At 40.2% G+C, this 19,966-nt stretch overlaps 1 protein-coding gene across 1 annotated transcript in view; it reads right to left on the reverse strand.

Annotated features, from left to right (window-relative positions):
* Window positions 1–3,782: 3,782 nt before the first annotated feature.
* The window catches only part of myo1g (myosin IG), a 52,263-nt gene continuing 36,079 nt past the window's right edge, over window positions 3,783–19,966 (reverse strand). The window contains exon 22 of the mRNA XM_044335482.1: window positions 3,783–4,757. Within this exon, the coding sequence (XP_044191417.1) occupies window positions 4,595–4,757 (163 nt within the window). The 3' untranslated portion in view covers window positions 3,783–4,594. The remainder of the gene's footprint in view (window positions 4,758–19,966) is intronic.

Here is a 19,966-nt window from a genome sequence, read left to right on the forward strand (position 1 = left end):
TGAGTTCAGAAAACTCTGTATCAGCCTCGGTCTGAAACAGGCCGTTTTAGCTCCTGTCTCTTTAAGGCGGGTTTGATGAACCCAGTCTGCTCTGATTGGTTCCTTCGGTTCTGGAGGCTACGAAAACAAACATTATTAGTAGGATTTCACTTCTTATTCTTGGTGCTTTACTCGAAACTTCTCAAATACATCCATACGTATCTGAGCCTGAATCTGATCTGAAATATGCGAGTGGACAACGCAAACAACGAAGGCTGCAGAAAGGACGGTCGTTTGTGGGCATGTACAAACAATCTGATGTCATCATGAGGATGAAGTAGAGGAAACTCTGCAAACTAAGTGTTCAGAGCAGGCTTGAGACCTGGTTTTTGACTTTCAGGGAGCATCTTACATACGTTCACCTCAAGGTTTGGACCTTTGACCATGTTCAACATCTGATATCCAACATTATAACGGTATAAAAATAACAGAAAATCACAAAGAGCCTGATCTGTCTTCTTTAAATTAAAACTAGATACACAAGCTCTGTTTCACTGTAACTGATTGCTTTGTTGCCAACATGTAAGGAAGAACAACAGTTAAGGTAATTCAAATATTCCTTTATTTTCTATGCTATTGTTAACTACCAATACATGTGTTGATTATTGCAACAAATAGTGTCCATAGCAAAAACCAGGTACTCTTGTAAACCACTGTCCTCCTGCTTGATGTTATCAGAGAAACTATAGACTTTAGACTAAGATTTCCAATTCACAACAAGGTTTCCCAGTAGAGGAAAACATGTAGGTGGGGACTGGTGGATTATTTTCCACTGAGCGCATTCATTTCTTTTTTGGGACACCATAGAATATCTCAAAGTACATAAACACTAAAATAGCTAATTGTGAAAATGCCTGTATACACGCCCCGCTGTTGCAGTCCAGCCAAAAAAAAAGAAAAAATGATGCAATTTTAAATTTAGCCGGCTTAGTGTTGACGGCAGATCAAAGGCAAGCGATTTTGCTGTTTTATTCTTGAAGACATTTCACTTATAAAACAAGAAGTGTTGTCCTGACAGGCAGAGAGTCTGAGGCGTTTTAACCTAATCAGGGTCGTTCACACATTGATGCCACCTGAGGGTCGTTAAGGTCACATGTGAGTCATCAGGTTACATCGCGGTCATGTGAGAGTCGTTGGAGCTACAAGAATCAAGGTGTGAATTGGTGTCAAAGTGTCTGAGAAGGGATGTCAGGATGGCATCGCAGGTAACTGATAAGTCGTGTCTCAGGCTTTGACCTGGATGACGTAAACGACACCATGAATGCGTTATTGTGCTCGTACTGTACCATGGCTACTTCAAAGGAGAAATGAGAGGCTGTGTTCAAATTGTCATCAATTAAAACTTTGGTTTTAGCCAGTTTAAAACTATTTTTAAATCAGTTAGGTTGCATTAATGAACTAATAAATATGAAGCATGAATTGTTGCTGCAGTAACTTCAGCTCAAAATAACATTACGTTTATTTTGCAGACACTTTTATCCAACAGTGAGTCAAAAATTGTAAGTTGTAACTTTTAAATTCATGCCTCAAGTCCATATTTAGAACGGATGAACCAATCAGAAACAAGCATTTTCTGTAGCGATGGTAAAAACATGAAAAATACAAGTAAGTGCAGCACAAAGACATAATTATATTCAGTTTTTGCACAGATGTATATTTGCAGTCTAAATACCAAGATGCACATTTGTTTTTTGCAGTCACAGTTATTTTAAGTTGAGTGTTGATTGAGGAGGTGCGAGTCTCCTCAGAAGTGTCAAATTGACTCTTACAGGTGTGAATGTACTGTACATAAACACGGCATAGTTCAGATTTTCACAGTCTCAGAGTTAAACCAACACAGAGGATGGTGTAAATTATACTGATACCGTACAGTTCATTCCACAGTATGCACAAATAAATACACAAACCAGCATACACAAACATCTACACACACACACACATGCACTCACAGATTATTACGGAGTTGGATGACCGTGAGATTGGGGGAATCACAGCAGGAAGTACATCAGAGAGCGGTGAAAGCCAAGTCACAGTGAGGGCAGGCTGTCATTAAGTCGTACTATCAGGTCACTGTGGTGAGAGACGGGATGAAAACTGGCAGCGGACGACAGATTTAAACTCTCACACTAAACTGTTAACTGAGATATGAAGAGTTTCGCTCTAAACTGAAATAATCACCATCTGAAGAAACATGACATTAAAGCTGAATCGGTGATTGGCAGTTAACTATATTCAAAGCTTCTCCAATTAAAATAATTACATAACATTTATCATCTGTATTTAAGGTTGGTTAGGCAATCAGCAGCTCACTGTGCTCCATTTAAAATTGACCTTTTGCAATGAAACATTTAATTTAGCCATTAAGGGAGACTATGTGACAACACGTTTACACAATTTATTCAGGAAAAACATATTTGTAACTCTTGTTACATAACTCTAACACTACCTCCTGTAGAGCAGTTAATAAAGGGCTGAAGTTTAAGTGTCACCTCTGGCTTCTGTAAGTGAATGCAATCTCTCGAAATGCGTTTTTTTCTTTCCTATAGTCTTTCTTCCTTAAGTAAAAGTTTATTTATCAGTCAAATACACATGAATTCACACATACAGTTGAATGAAGCATCGTCTCTTCAGGGTTCAGTGCAAGTCAAACACACATAGCGGCAAAAATAACACACAATAAATACAATTAAAAAAAAATGAATACAGAACTCTGTGTCCCTGAGTAGTATAATATTGTTTCTTGGGTTTAGGCAGAGGCATTTACTACAGTACCCACTGTTAGAAACCTTTAATTAATCAGAGTTAAACAGGGATTTATACAAAAAAATGCATCTCCCATGAGAATTTACCAGCATTTCAGCACAACGTGGTTTTGTCCATATTCATAATCTACACCGACTCTTCTTCTCAGTTGTTTTCTTTGCTGTCTAAAAACATCTAAACTATTCTGTCTTCTCTGTCCTGCTTTTTATTTGTATTTTTTTTTGCAAAGATACTTTAATCTGTCAGCGAATGTTTGTGGCAATAATTGAAATTAATTGATTTCACCATGAAACTTTTAAACATTTTAAATGCTGCTGTGGCCGGACCTCAACTCATTTTTATCAGAGAAATAGTCCAGATGACAACTGCTTATGTGAAGTTTATGGATTCAGTGAAGTAATGGGGACACTGTTTCTGGAAAAAACAAAAAAACATTGCTTTTATCATTTTGTAAATAATTTCTCAATGCTGTGAGCACAACAACCAAAATATTATTCACTTCCGTTGTATTGTGGTGAGTGAAAAATCATGGTTTTGTCATTTGGATTTACTGAAACATTTGGACTCTTTAAAACGTCTTTGACATTCTGTTGAACTGAAACTGCGCTGCCACATCTTTGCACGTTATCTGCCCTGAAAGACAGACAGAGGTTTTGAAGTTCTTTCTCAGAAATCCTGTCCCGTAATGACTGCAGCATCCTTGTGTTTATCAAATCAGCTGATCTGACCCAGAGGACACCAAAGGGACAAGAAAGGAAATGGCTCTGGCGTCACTGAGTCCAGTTTTCTGTAGAAGGAAAGCTCGATTATGGCTGTTCAGCAGACAGTTTGGATTGAGCATCTTTCACTTCCTGCTCAAAGTTAAGCTGAAACTGTAAATTGAGTGTATTTATAGGGGAAAACTGTCAATCAGCAACACATCACACTGTATAATATCATGTAGATCTTCAGTGTATTTCTCAGGTGAAGGCGTACGTGAGCAGAAAAACAAAATCGGAGAATGTTTTAATCACTGCATAATGTAGATTTTTTTTGGAGTCTACAGACACAGTGAAGCTTTGCTGTCTGTTCATGTGGCAAAGCATTAGGGAGAAATTAACACACACAGAATTCGTTCAAGTACATTTTTAATAATGTATTATTTTCCACTGTCTCGCTTTTCCTTTCCCTCTTTTTTTTTAATCATTTCTACTATGAAATAATTTCCACAGTTTGCTTTTAACAGACAGCAGTTTGAGACAATGCACGAAAAAAGATCAAATTGCATAACATAATTCTACTGAATGTACAAAAATATATCTGAAACGAGTGGTATTCACTGTGATATACAATTCGTCATTAAAAAAGTGCATTTATTCATGTTTTTGTTTAATCCTGCCATAAAAAAATGTCTTCTAGTACTCAATGTATTAGCACAATATGAAGTAAAAGCAAACAACAGCATGTATGTATTGCGACTGGTCCAAGTTGTGAGTTTTTATACCAGCAAAACAGCCTCTTCATTTCTCCAATTCACTTCCAAAAACTTTCGTCATTGTCCAGTGAACTTTGTGTCCCTGCAGCTGAGGATTAAGAAAACAGATTCTGCCAGAAACTCAGCTCCGGGTTAATAGTTTAAAACCTTAATTTGTGAAAAAACAATTAAAAAATTCCTGCAAGTAAACACTTGCTTTAGGCAAAGTCCTGCCTGGTGCCTGAGACGGACACAGATTGTTGTATAAATTAAACTGCGGTTCCCCGAACACGCTGGTCCTGAGGTCAAGTTGTTGCTGGTTTGGATGGACGGACTTTCTCAGTTAGCGGGGACCAGCAGGATGAAACCATCTTTGCTCTTCTTGAAATCCGCGTTGGTCTGGCCCGGTTTGGTTTCCACGGTGACGCTTTTGGGTTTTCCCCGCATGTGTATCTGCACGGCTGAACGGCAAACCTTCACAGGAAAGTGGACTTTTCTTATGCTGTGGAACAAAAAGACAAACACATTTTGTATGAATATACTTGTGAGGTTTTTCACTGAGTATTCAGTCCCACATCCTCTAAACATGACTTTCTTCACTAAATGTTAACACATCACTTTATTTACCTCATCATAAACCAACACTATGGCCCCATTCACATGAGAATTTGTCATGTATGTTGATGACATCAACACATTATGATGGAGGACAACACAAAAAATACTTTCCTACTTATTTTTTATTCACTAACACTAACACAGTTTCCTATTGGCTACGTTGAAAGACAGGAAAGAGCCAGAGAAGATTTAATTTACATTCAAATTTGACTATTTTATGACAAAAACAAAAAAATATATTCATAAACAAAATAAGAAAAAGATTACAGATACAAGCCGGTCACATAAAACCAATGCATGTGGTGAGACACTTACATGGACTATGACAAGCACTTTTATTTCCATGTTGTACTGTGCATGTATTTAATATGTAAAAATGGAGACAAAGAAAACAATATCTGGGTGCATTGGCTACAAGCAGCATCGCAAAAGTCCTGTCCTCATGGTAAAGTTTTCACCTTCAAACATGTTAAAACTCCAGTCTTTTCTCCTCAGCGAGGCTAAACGTGTCATGGAGTTACTGCTGAACTGAATGAAACTGACAATCTCATCTAATTTTTTGGTATAACAACACTGTCATTAGACAAGATTAACTGCAAAGGAAGAAGTGCAACCCGAACCTAGCTGAAGCCCACTGGTACCGGTACATGTGCCAGGAAAGCACAGCGTGTGTGTGTGTGTGTGTTTTGTTTCCAGAAAATAAGTCAAATGAGAGAAGAGACAGTGTGGAGAAAGCTGTCACTTCAGGCCTTTACACTAAATGTGAAATGGTGATAACTCCCACCATGACAGACGTACCTGTCCCTAAAATTGGCAGATATGTGGTGAACGCCTAAATCTAAATAAGTGATAGCTCTAAACCTATGAAATGAAGAATTTGTCTCATTCCTCATGAAGATATTTGTTCCTCTTGAGCATTTCTGGACCGGGTTGACAGAAAAATACGGAGCAAAATGATGAGTTTGTTATTGATCACCTAACACTTCACACTGCCTGATCTGATGACTCGGAGCGATCGCCGTGTCGCACACCCGATCCTTCTGCTGACAGCTGGGATGAGGAAGTGTGCTTTGCTTTGCTTTGCTGCACAGTCAGCTGAAGATGATCCGCTGTGAAGTCGCACAACTTCCTCTCGGCCGCAGCGACCCCACAGCTCCACCAAACACAAGCTGGCCCGGCACATGGCTCAGCCTCTGCAGCGTCCCTACAAAGAGCCTTGATACTGTATCCGCCTACGTCATACTCTGACGCCCAAGGGGGGGGGGGGGGGAATCTGAGTCCATGGATGACTTTCTTGCTTGTGAGGATATTTCTCTCATGTATGTATTCAAATTAGCTTGTTGTTTTTCTGTCAGCGCACGCACTTTGTATGAACCCCAAGGTGGAGGCTCTAAAAAGCAGATGCAAAACAATATTTGCCAAACGGCTATTTGTGGACGCCTTTGAATGTTGGTATTGTGACTGATGAGCAGGGCTGGCTCGTGCATGTAGGCCAACTTGGCAACTGTTTTCCATACTTTGGCAAAAACAACCTAATGTATCGCTTCAAACTGTTCGTCTCCCGTTCTCCTGAGACTGACTGTCCCCTTCACAAACACAGCAGATGAAAGGTAAACTTTAAAAAAACCAAACAAACAAAAAAAAAAACACGATTACATAATTTCTACCTGTTATGAAATAGAGCTCTGGTTTACAACAATAGATACAGACCACAGGTGAGTGCATTGGACCAACAAAAATCTGAGCAGACAACACTAAAATCTGATAATGACCATAATCTAAACTCTATAGATGTATTAAATAAACTGTGTATAATGATGATGCCCGTTAATTAACAGTATATTAGTAGTGCAAGTCATGAGTGTGTGTGTGCATGTGTGTGTTGTTGCCTGTGAAACTGCATCACTGAGACATTTGCATTTATTTTGTCTGAGTAAATAAATGCAGTACATGAGTATAAAGTGTACTGTCTTTTTGGGATCATTATGCGGAAGTAACAGTAAAAAAAAGCTTTAGAGTCTTTTTAAGTCACTTTTGACCGAGCTAAGCTAATATTTTCTTCCTGCTTTCAGTCTTTGAATTAAGCTGGGTCAAACAGGTCACTAAAGTTCCTTTGTATTGAAACAGAGAGAGATTAAATTTATACAAGTTATCTGACTCTAAAGAGAAAATACTGTAGGTGAATTTCCCTAAATCTGACAATCCATTTAACTGGTTTTGAAGTTTTTATCACCACCAGTTAAAAGACTGGAGGGCAGAGGGAAGTGGCAGTTTTCTTTCCACATTGTACTGGATGTATGTATTTACTGTACTATAATGTGAGACATTAATGTTTAACAAGCAGCTCGTTAAACACATGCAAAACAGTCGGGTGAAGCAGCATGAGGCAGCGTCTCATACATACAAATCCTGAAGAACCAGAGATTAAACTGACGTCTCATTGAAATTTTTGATTGAGTAGTTTTACCAAATTCCCAAAACCGACCTAAATCACATCAAAACTCCCTGAACTCAATACTTTGTCAGCAGTCAGGAAGCAGAAGTTTACTCATGATACTGGAACTGTTGGTGGATTTGCGAGGTCGACAAAATCCAAGATGAGGCTCAAGTTTCCAGTCAATTTTCTTGTGAAATTATATGATAATCTGACACCAGTTTGTGCAGGAAGCGGAGGTATTTCTCCAGCTTAACATTCAGAGCCGATCATGTTGTCACACTATTTGCTTTCCAGGTGCTAAAAAATTTGAACTCTGTGACTGCATATTTCCAAAGCTGTGTCTCTGCTCATCATAAGTCACTCCGACAGGTGCGGCCTTCCTCTCTGCTCTCCAAAGCCCGACTCGGCCCCTCGTCAAAATCAAAACCCCTTCCGCTGAACCCCCCAAAACCAGCTGTCCTTTTCTTGCTGGGGTCAGCGACCAACCCGACACAGAAACCCACTGACCTCCGGAGAAGTTCGATTCGTGTGTGTGATGCTGATCTCATCACGCTGGCTACCACAAGTGGAACCCAACACCAGCGGAGCGTGTTGAGAAAAGCCTCTGGCTCTGCCTGAGGACAGCAGATAATAGGCTGTGAAGGCCTGTGGTGCAGCAATGTGCAGCTCTCTCTGAGACTGTCTATGGCTACTCTTAAACACAGCCGGCCAAATATGGTTGTCACTCCTCACAGCTGGGATATGAACAAGTATGATTATAATCTACAACTAAAACCACTGTGTATGTACAACTAGCAAACACTTTTTGGACTGTAATGAGTTCTTCAGAGACTGTTCTCACCTCTCAGAAACAAAGCTGGAAGTGGACGGATATTGTAGGTTGATACTGGAGGAGGTTGAGGTGGATTGTCAGAGGTTTGCATCTCATCTACAACCAACATTTGTTTCTTTTAACTATGACTATAATATGTGTCCCAAAGCTTAACCAAGTGGTTTTAGTTGCCTAAACTTAAGGTGAATCCTTTTTGTACTGGTTCTTTTGGAAGGCACTTGCAAATTACTTGTTTTGTTATTTAGATATGAGAACTTGTTGGTTTTTCCATTTAGGAGATAAGTAACAATAAAGAAAGAAAGGGAAGAAATGTGTGATTTGACCTTCTGTCCCTCACAGGTGCTTCCACCACTTTTAAGATTTATGGTCAAACTGTAATCAGCTCTGGGGTTTGATTCTTTTACTCCCTTTGGAGATTTAAAAACCTCATTATCAGATGTCTGTCTGTGACCCTTGTAAAAAGTTTTCTATTTGGTTTGTGTTGAAAAAGAGATGTTGATGATTAAAGAACCTAGAAATGTTGTCTTGACACTGACGGCTTTGCTTACCAGCAACTTTTTTGTTTTTGGTTAATCAGTCTGACATTACATTCACACTTTTGGTTGTTATGAACAGTGAAAAAGCATTTTCTGAGGCTAAAACAGTCATCTTTGTTGGACACTGTCCGCATGGTTACAGGTGTTGCTCTCAGCATGCACTAGATGAGCTGACTTCACTCTGTGGTAGCATGTAACATATAGTTCAAGACACATTATAACCAATGGCTCAATAGGTCTTATTCCCATTTCAAACTCTGCGGTACTGATGTGTATTAACATGCACTGATTTCACTAACTAGCAACTATACAAACTTCCCTGCAAAGCTCAAACTGTCATAGATGTTTTTTCATGTGACAGCTTGTTTTATAGTTGATTGTTGACTATTTAAAGTTCACTTCTCGGGAGTAATGTAAGTTCAAAATGGCCTCCACAGGAACACTGTCAGTGTCACACAACCTGCTCATGTCTGACTTCTTGTTTGTGTGGTGTCTGTGCGTTTCTGTGAACGTAGCGGGATTCAGTATGTAAACATGGCCCACGGTCTGCTGTCTGCCAACCAGTCCTCATGCTGCAGTCGAATAATTTATCGCCGTGGAGACGACGCCGCAGACAGAACTGGGGCGCAGCAGCAGCAGCTCCTGGAGGAGCCCTTGGACCCCCTGCTTCCTTCCCTCCACCAGTGCTCCCCTCTTCATCTCATCTTCCTTTTTCAGCCTCCAAACAGTCCTCGTCTGTCTTTCTCCCTGTCACCCCCTCTATGATGCTGGATGCTGCTAATCCGATGTGAATACATGCCTCTGGTGTCTCCATTACGGAGAAGGACGGGCCATTTTATTTGCAGCTGAGCTGCTGTATGTGTGGTGAGGCGTAGCCGGTGAGTGAGTTTCATGATGCTGTTGGTCCCATTGTGGGAAAATCGGATCAACACCAGGTCTGTGCAGAGTGGCTCCGAGGGAAAAATGTGCCATCACAGATAAAAGATGTTTCAACTGACAACAGCTTTTTCCTACATTTTTTCTTATTTTCTTCTTTTTTTTCCTGCCGGAGGACTGTGCTCAGAATTATCCTGCAATAAACTGGAAATGGCCACATATTCCTCTGACTTACTACTTCAGGGTAATATCAACAGAAACAACACAAGGTTTCCTTTAGCATTAACCAAAAAAAAGATGCCTTCGTGCAAAGTTGTGACACAATGAACATGTGCATCTTTATTTATAAAGTAACCCACAATGAGTTATATTGACTTTGGATTTGTGGCTGTTTTTTAATGTTTAACAGTGAAATTACTTATTATTATAGAGATGCATCAAGGTTTGGCTAATTGCAACATTAATTTTACTGTGTTCCTATTTAGGGGCGCGAATTAAATTATGGGAGATGGGAACGAAAATAAAAGCTGCTGAGCTTCATTTAACATCCTCCAATGCAGCAGAGAAAATTGCATCTTAAATTTAACATCTATTTAGGAACATCTGCTTACAGGAAACAGCTCATCTTACAGAGTTTTAAGAGCTACCAAAAATCATCCACAATATTTTTGGATGACTCTTTAATTTAATCACTGGTATTTTTATTGACCTGACAAAATTATTTACAGTAATTAATATTTCCTCACATAAAAAAGTACATGATTGCAGTTCCAAAAGTGTTTTCTCTTCAGCCAATATTTTAAGTTAAGAAGGTCGAGAATCTTATTTAGTTGCCTCAATAGAAAAAAAAATGTGATAAAGCAAAATTTTGCAGCAGTAAGATTAGTTAATAACATCAAATGTGTTTGGATTTAACTTCATGAAGCAATGAGAGACTCTTAAATCAAAGACAGACTCGCCAAACCACAACACAGGCACAGATTACCCATAAGGCATCTCTCTCTCTCTCTCTCTCTCAAAGGTGCAGGTGCAGCCTGAAACGTTAGCTTAGCTCGTAGGATGGAAGCAAAGGGAACGCTGACCTTGTTCAATCAATATTGGAAAATATAGCTTCCAATTACCTCGAAGCCGCCTTATTTCAGGGTTGACAACTCTCACGCTCTGTCTCATGTCACGCTCATGTCATCCAAACAAATACAGGTTATAAAACACGTCTGAATGATGAACTTGTCTCCACATTTACAAGATTTTGATGGTGTTTAAACAAAGCAACACTTCCCGGTAAATCTTTTGTTATTATTACTGAGGCTGATCAAAAAGCTTTAATCTCCTGGATCATCTCACTGTCACAATCGTGCAGTTTTGAGTTCATCCACAAATCTTTGAAATGGTTTTAACAACTCAAGAAGTCAGGGAATTTTCTCAAACCATAAAGATACACGTGTCACAACATCAAACGTGGACTTGCAAGGTTTTTTTTTTCCAGTGTAATGTTGGCATGAAGGAGAAACATGAGTGATCGTGAGTATCTGTTAACTCTCAGATGTGAACACTGTATCAGAGGGCTGTCAGATTGGTTAACAAAGCAAAGACGTGATGATGTTTGCTGCTAATGATCTCACAGACTGACGGGACAAATCTCACTTTCTGTTTTTAACCACACAAACACACAACCTTCAGATAACACTTGTGTTGTCTCTGAAGGAACAAGAGAGAAAGGAAACAGCACCTTCTATCACACTCTGGTAATGAGAGTGAAAAGCACTTTGCACTGCGGGAAACGTCAGGGAGGTGGACCTTTTTTTATTCTCTATGATTCTTTGGCGCCTCCTACTTCGATCTCGCTCCTGCCTCCTTCCTGTCATCCGCCCTCCTTCTTCTCCACCGTTTCTCTCTCTCCGTGAGTGTCACAGGGTCCAGGTATAATTGGGTCTCAAGAGGGGGATAAAACGGCAGAGGTTGTCAAAAGACTGACAGAGCAGAGCAACATCTGAGGCAGGTCAGGATCTCTGAGCAGACGCCGGACGCCAACATGAGGCGGAGCGACGAAACGAAGGAGTAGTTGAGCACATGTTCATCTTGGTACCAGATTTTAATGCAGTTTTAGAGAATGTACTGAATATTAGTTACTGTGACATTTTATTTATTTAAAACTAGTTTTCGGCAGCTGATCATTCAGAAGCTGGAGCCACTCGCCTGCTCACTAAAACACTGTTCACTGTCTGGTTTTAGCTTCAGACGAGCAGTTGTAACATCAGAATTACATTAACACAGCGATATTCCTTCAGCAAACATCTAGATGAAGATATAGATGGTTGAACACCAACGTTAATCCTGCACTCATGGCTACCAAGTGAAACGGCTCCTGATAATGTCACATTAACTCTTTTCTAAATGTTCAAGCTGTTTTGTTTAATTCTCAGTGGGGCTGTAGATTAATTTAGTCCATTAATCTGTTAATTTGTTCCCTCCGTGAACCGGTTACGTAAGGATAAAATTTCTAGCAGAGACATAATGTTAATGAATGCAAGACGCTGCTTATTAGAGCAAAAGGTCAAGCAGCAAAATAAACTTCAGAAGAGGAGATGATTCAGGGAGGCAGAGGATACGGTTTTACTAGTCAAGAGGACAAAATGTGTGGTTTCACAGATGCATGTAGGTCACTGAATAAGACTTTGTATTAAAACTAAATAGTTAAAGTCCAGATGAATCAGCATTTCTAGAGTATCTAACTTCCGTATTGTGATGTATTTCTGAGTGTAACAAGATAGACAGGCGGGACGTAACGTGGTCGTGTCATAATGAATCTCAGTTCTGTGCTGCTAAAAGTTGAAGGTTGATTGATGGGTGGATGTCATGATATTATTGGTTGAAATTGGCTGGTTCAAGCCTACGAAAGCACACGTCATGTTTTGTTTTACAGGAAGAAAACATGACTGGATTTTGATATAAGAATACAAAGAAATTGAAAATTTTTCTGTATTTTTTGGCATTATATTGTTAAATAGGTGTACAATATGACCGGGGATGTGATCTAAAACAGGCATTTTAAAAAGTCAGTTAATTTGTCCTTTTGTCCATCTTTCACATTATCATTTAGTTTTTATTTGTTGACTAAAAATGTAATAAATTCTCATTTACCAAGGATACTATTATATTTAGCATTAGTCTTGTTTTCGTCATGAAAAAGGTCATTAACAAATATCGATTGATAGTTGAGATGATGGACAATTATTAGAATTATAAGAGTCTTTGTTAGACAGCTGACAGTCTAATGGTTATTAACTGGATCAGAGAATAAGTGGACTACAAGAAGTCGTCGTCTCACCTGTAGCTTTTTATCTGTTGGAGCCCCTCCCCTCCTTCCCACAATCCCCCTTTCCTCCATCCCACCCGCTTCTCTCCAACCAAATTGACACCCCCTCATCGACACAAGCCTGCTATTTCCCCTTGCAAACTTAATTAGCACTCTCTCAGCTGCCAGGCAACCATCGCTGGGGCAACGGCAGCATCTGGGGCCCCGACAGCGGGGGTAACGTGGGCCGAGGCCCTCTCGAGCCCCTCGGGTGTGAGGCCGGCCGGGCGGGGGAGCAGACCGCCCCGCAGGGTTCATGTTGGCGTCATTGCACTGATCATCACCGATCATCATCTATTATAATTACCGTCACCGTCATCAGAAACAGTGGGCTTATCTCAACCAGCTGCACCCTGCGTCTTGAGTCTCCTCAGGGGGCATTCTGGGAGAAAAAAAATGAGTCATACTACAACAACAGCGGAGCGAACACATGTAGAGTGTTTGTGCGTATTTCTATAAACGGTGGAAATATTATTCGAGATGCAAAACCAACACGCTGCGGTCTTATACACGCACTTGGCTTGAATCACAAACGTGTGTATCATCGAGTGTGATGTACTGAAATAGCACCGACTTCAATCATTTCCTTGGCGCTGATTAATCCTCAAGACCACCGACATGTTTCCGAGATAAGAGCAAATCAGTTTAGTAGTGGAACATGCAGAAGAAGAGCGGAGCGTCTCATCAAATCGATTATCAATAGGAAAGTCGGTCGAACGCTATCAGGGGTTTTTATGCAGCAGGATCATTTGTTCTGCCTCGGGGCGAGTCATCGGACAGGCAGCTGTTAGTAGTGATGTTATTGAACCGGTTCAAACATCTTCAGCTATGTGACAAGAAGAAAAAAAAACAGCCAAATGTGTGCATTGTTGAGATGAACACAAAATTTACTGTTTTTTTTTTGTTTTTGTTTGTTTTTTTAACTGATGAACTGCTGCGTAGTACTCCGAAATACAGTGAGACTGTTGTGAAGGATGAAGATGCTGCTGAGGAATCCATTTGTTGCAGTCTGAGGTCAATTCGGAGGCAGCACGTGTGCGCCGTTCACATCCACAAAGAGGCCTTTTGATGCCGATGATGCAGTTTTGAGGTCAGTAGTCGAGTCTGAGAGTGCGCCCAGGAGGGTTTGAGATGCTCGAACAGAAAGTCCCTGAGATTTAACAACCGAGCAGGAGACACAGTCGGGGTGTCTTTATAAAAAACCTGCTCCTCCACAGCTGAGGTCTTTGATGTAAATGAGCGAGAATGAGCTCATCGTGAGAATATGATGTAGTATTCGCTGTCTCTGAGTCCTTCATAACATTCTCTCAATGTTTCCCACCGATCTCATCATCCTGTAAGATCCTACTTCACATCACATCTCTTGCACCATTCTTATCTTTCAGAACTTTTTGGGGAAATTTGTTCCACCGAGGAAATGATTTCCTATTCGAGAGCATTAACATAATGAATGAATAAAATGCACATAGATAATGTACAAACAAATATTACACATACAGTGTAGTCAGAAGTTTTTTCTCATCTGTGAAGGGTCTTTTTTTGGCATGTTTTTTAAGATCATCCTACTTGTTTTCATTAATTTTTACGTATAGAATCAGGTTGTGTAAGGTTCTATAAATCTCAGTAAGAAGTACTTTGAGTCGTTATATTCTTCCAAAAAGGTTGAAATTGGCTTAAATCTTACCGTTTAAGCTTTCAAAAATACATTTCTCTCAACATTTGGCTTCTGCTAATTGCAGACACATCACATATATACACGTCTTAGTTTATAAATACACTTACGTTTGGTGATCTACTGCAGGAATTTCAAATTATTTCACAATTGCAACTAAAATGTACATGAAAATGGACAAATTGAGCCTTGCACTAGTTCAGGTGAGCGTTTTATAGATACATGTTCAATATATCGTCCAATTATATTGTATATATATCCTCGTTTTATCTTTAAAACTAACATTTGCTGCTCATTTTATCTGAATACACTATAATCAGTATATATGCTTTACCACTGCCTGCTTTCAATAATTGAACTCCCTCCACCTCTCCAGTCTCCTCATTTATTATCATTTCTATGTGAATGGTGTGTTTCTTTAAATACGTTCCTTAAATGTTGTGTATCTCAGGTCCTGATGGGGATTCGTTAACTCAGAGATTCTGTGTCAGTTTGTTCTGGAGCGTCACATGAGCGGAGCCACGCTGCCAAACTAAATAGTTGTCGCAATAAATTTTAAAAACTTAAGTGTCCTCGCTGAACTTTCACAGAAAGAGTTTGCAGATCCCGCAGGATGAGTGAAATTAGGACCAATATACTTCTTCTACTTCATTAGAAGGTCCACATGGCGGAGAAGGAGGAACGTGTCTATAAAGTGCGGCGCTGAGTTAATTTAGTCAAGACTGACCTGAAGTTTTGACCTGAAAGAAGTACTGCATTCACAATGAGGGACAGTTTCCTACAATCCAGAGTTTCTACAATAGAGAGACTAAAAAATTGATTCGTACTGTATTTTTGTGACAATTCATTCATGTTTTTGTGCAGGAAAAGATTTGATACATACTGTGACAGTATAACACGCAGGATAACTATAGAAGAGCTGCTGTGTTACTAAACATTGAATGGAGCTGAGTTAATATTAAGTCTTTAAGTTAAACACATTTCTATAATTATTAAATATATAAGTTCTTAAGTGTGCTCACTATGTGACAGATTTGGTTCAAATTTAACTTGTTATTTATTTACACATGAAAAATGTGAACCGTGATGTTTTGATACGAGTAATCGGTCTTGCTATGAAAGACGGGACAGAAAAGCTCTGATATTTGATTCTTGCACGCTCATGCCTATACTGTGCCGCCATGAAAATGTGTGTTGGGATGAAGACTTTCCTTGCACAGAGGTTATATTATTCACACACACACACACACACTGCTGATAGGAGTCAGTCACACGCTGTAGATGATAACAAGCCTGTCTGATACAAACTGACTGTAATCAACAGCTAGATTCAAGCTGGACTTTGTGGCTGAACGGGGAAAATCACTGAACCACATGACCTGCCGGCTCTCTGGGAACTGAGAAGGAAATAGGTCAGTGTTAATATACACTATTTACGTCCACCTGAGTGAAAAGCTGTTGCCCTAGTTACGCTCAATATGATCACAACTGCACTGCCGTGTATCAAACCAAAACTAGACACCGGCGCACAAACTGTGGGGTGAAAAAAAAAAACATAAAAAAAAGACAAAGTCAGCAGAGGAGGCGAGCTGACCGACGAGAGCTCGCAGCGCAAGCCGCCGCTTCTCCTGTTGCTCCATCGGACGAGGCCCCGGACCGACTGAGAGACGAACACATTGAGGACAGCCACTGAGGGAGAGAAAAGAGAGAGAGAGAGAGGAGGCAGAGAAACAGAGGAGGCTATTTCAGGCGTATGATGACGCCTTTCACGACCTAAAAAGTGAATTTAGAATAGAGAGAGCGATGATTTTGCCAACGCCTGCACTAACTGACTGCACATGGACTGTTGACGTCCAACGAGGTCAAACGACAAAGTCAACAAGTCTTCTGCCGACAGTAACGGGTCAATGTGTGGCTGCTTCTCTTTGGTCAATTAAAGCCACATCACAAGATCACTCACAGATGCTCTGAGGTTAATGAAATAAAAAATAAATTAAAAAAAAATTTATGCAACGCTGGAAGGGGAGGGGTGACCCAGAAGATTGCTATTAATGCAACATCGTCCCAGGTCTTTCCATATTCATAAACGAAAATGCTGATATAGAAGATTGGAGAAGATGCAGGAGAAGGAAAGAGGCTATAATGAAAACAAATAAAAGGCAGAAGAAGGGAGCAGAAGTGAAAGAAAAGGTAGAACGTGAAAGAGAAAGTGAGACATAATAAATTAAAAGACCATAAGAACCTGAGCGTATTGATCACAAGCTCTCTTCGGGATATACAAAAACGTCAGACGGCGTTAGATTTAAGTTGTAGTTCGCCTGATAAACTGTTGTAAAAAGCAATAGGAAGTAGGACTGCTGCAAATGGTTTGTTTCACTATTGATTAATTGATCTATTTCTGTGATTAAGTTTAACAGTTTGATCTATAAACTGTCAGAAAATAAGAACAACTGCTGATTGCAGTTTCCTCGTGCCCCAGGTGTCTCAAGAGATTCACTGTAGAAGAGATGAAAATCCTCACACTGGAGAAGTTACAAATTATTAAGCATTTTTATTTGATAAATGATTAATCAAGCATCATAATTGTTGTTGATTAATTTCCTGTTGATTGACTACTCAGTTAATCAGCTAATTGTTTTGGAAATTGCATTTTTACATGTTTTCATTTTCAATTAATCTCCTGATTAATACACTTCTGTCTATAGAACTGTAAGCAATTAATTGAGTAATTATTTCAACTCTAATTACATGTCTTTTCTGCTTTAGAGCATCATTAGCTTCTATAATGTGACGTATTTCTGTGAAGTGAAAGGAAATATGTGGGTGGGGTATAATTTCGAGAGGGATCTGACATCATCCACACGACTACATCATGATAACTGATACTCAGATTCAGATCCGTCCACTACAGCAGCAACTACGATCCATTAAACAAGTTTATGTTTTGTATCAGCTGGTCGACACAAATCCCATTAGATTGAATATGTTTATGTATACAGCCTTGAAATATTTTAATGCTTTACAGGAAGATAAAAGAGGAGTTTTGATCTCTATAGTAGGGCTGTCCCTTTTAACTACTGTTTGAACATGGCAAAAAATGATGTACTTCATCTGTAATGATCTGTGTAAATTCAAAATTCTTTGCTACGACTACTGACAATGAAGAACTTGGTTTGTTCACTTGTACTTCAGCTCAGTTGCCCTCTCAGTAAACTGAAGAAATCTAGTGAGCTGTTCTGAACACTAAAATAATCTGAATCATCACCATAGATGGAAAAATCCTGAATACAGATAAGAATCTGTATCTGTTGTAGGACCTGAACGTGACGATGTTGTTGTAATGACCAGAATTTGATTGTAATTTACTGTGTGTACATCGGGTGTCGCTGTGCTGGTATCTAGTACTCAGGTATAAAGGTCACTGTTGTCGTCAGGTGTTTGACCTTGGAAGGTCGAAGGGTTTTTGACTGCTGTGGTGCTAAAAGTTTGTCATGCTGCAAGTTGTATGTTTTGTTTATCGATGAAAACTGGAAAATTGACTATTATGCATGGCGGAAACAATAAGAAGATTGTTATTCTGCAAGTGAGGAACAGCCTTGAAGATTCTGTGCTGAACGCAACACACAGCGAATGGTAATGTACGGTAACGACAGACAACAGGGTCACTCCTGGGTTAGACATCTCAGTAGCTCACAGCAACAGACTGAGCTCTTATAAATGTATTCATCCCGTCATCCTCTTTTTCCATACAGTCATTTTACTATTTTGGTCTATTCTGTACACATATCTATTACATGTCTGTCCGTCCTGGAAGAGGGATCCTTCCTCTGTCGCTCTTCCTGAGGTTTCTTCCGCTTTTTTCCCCCCATTAAAGTCTTTTATTTTATTTTATCTGAATCAAGGGTCTCAGGATGGGGTATGTTGTTTGCTGTACAGACTGTAAAGCCCCCTGAGGCAAATTTCTGAAATAAAAATTGACTTGACTTGAGGGCTGTTTGCTGACTTTGTAAAACTGCAGCTAACTCGTAGCAACATTAGCTTGTCCCTCCAACGAGGCAGCGGCACCATGAATGAACGAAACGTGAATTCTACAACATGTTTTACTGCAGGATGAGTCTATGTCGGCTGTATTCAAGCAAATTGACTCAAAATAAATACTCAAAAATGCAATTTTAACTATACTTGTAGATCAAGAAACTGCAGAACATTGGATAAGAACTTAACTTACTATTTGTATTGTAAACGTGTTTCAGTGTGTCTTTAAAAACTGCACAGACTGCTGCAAATTTGGATTAAGCAACACTGCTAGTACAGAAATGACTACTCTACTGTGAAAAGAGTCTTTGGTAGCGATCAATAAGATAATAAAATCCCCAAATTGCCTTTTAAGTAAAGAATCCTCCTCAATCTTTTAAGGCCGGAGCAGATCATACCCTAAATCCTGCCTTTAGCTCACTCATACTCCCCCAGCTGTCCCAGCAGATGGTCCGACGAGTCCAACCCCCCCCAACACGCACTCACACATACACACAACTTCTCTCTCAGTAAACACTCACATACCCAAAAACACACACAGACATACCAACACACACACACACACACACACACACACGCCTCATTCATGCTGACAGCTAAGACCCAGGTGACAGGAAGAGAAAGCAGGAGAGAGAGACGGGGAGGAGAGGATGGAGGGGATGTTTGTGTGTGTGTGTGGGGGGGGGGGTAGTGTGTGTGTGTACAGGAAAGAGCGACGGATGAAGAGGAGAGAGAGGAGGAACGCGTTCCGCCGAGGGAACAAGAGACGGATGTGACATGACAGCAAACCAGACAGCTTGTCTTCGCCGTCCTCACCGACAACACGAGAGCGGCTTTGAAGTCAGATTTTTTACCTTGTGCTGTTAACGCTGCCTTCGCTGACCCAGTTTTATACAACTCTGTGTCGGCACCTCTGCCACCACACACACACACACACACACACACACACACACACACACACTCTCTCAACTGTAAACCCTCACAGATCCTCTCTCTCTCTCTCATGTTTGACTTGGAGAGATGAGAAAAAAAACCAAAAAAAAAAAAAAAAAAAAACACACAGCAGCAGCAGTCACAATCGCTCCATTGACTGATTCCTCCTCTGACCATTCTCCAAACCTCACAAACTTAAAATGACGTGCGCGTGACTCTCATAGTCTGGGATCTCATTTCCTGACATAAGGAAGCACAACAGAAGAGGAGTGTGTTCGTATGTTGTCATCCGCCCCCGCGCCCCCCCGCCTCCTCCTCCCTCGCACATGCTCACACACTTACACAGCTCACCCCTGACTTTGTCTCATAAGTCTCCTTTTGGTGAGCCGCCTAGTAGAGGTCACGACCCCCCTCCAT

The sequence above is a fragment of the Thunnus albacares genome, chromosome 19 (genome assembly GCF_914725855.1).
Source record: "Thunnus albacares chromosome 19, fThuAlb1.1, whole genome shotgun sequence".
Taxonomy (NCBI): domain Eukaryota; kingdom Metazoa; phylum Chordata; class Actinopteri; order Scombriformes; family Scombridae; genus Thunnus; species Thunnus albacares.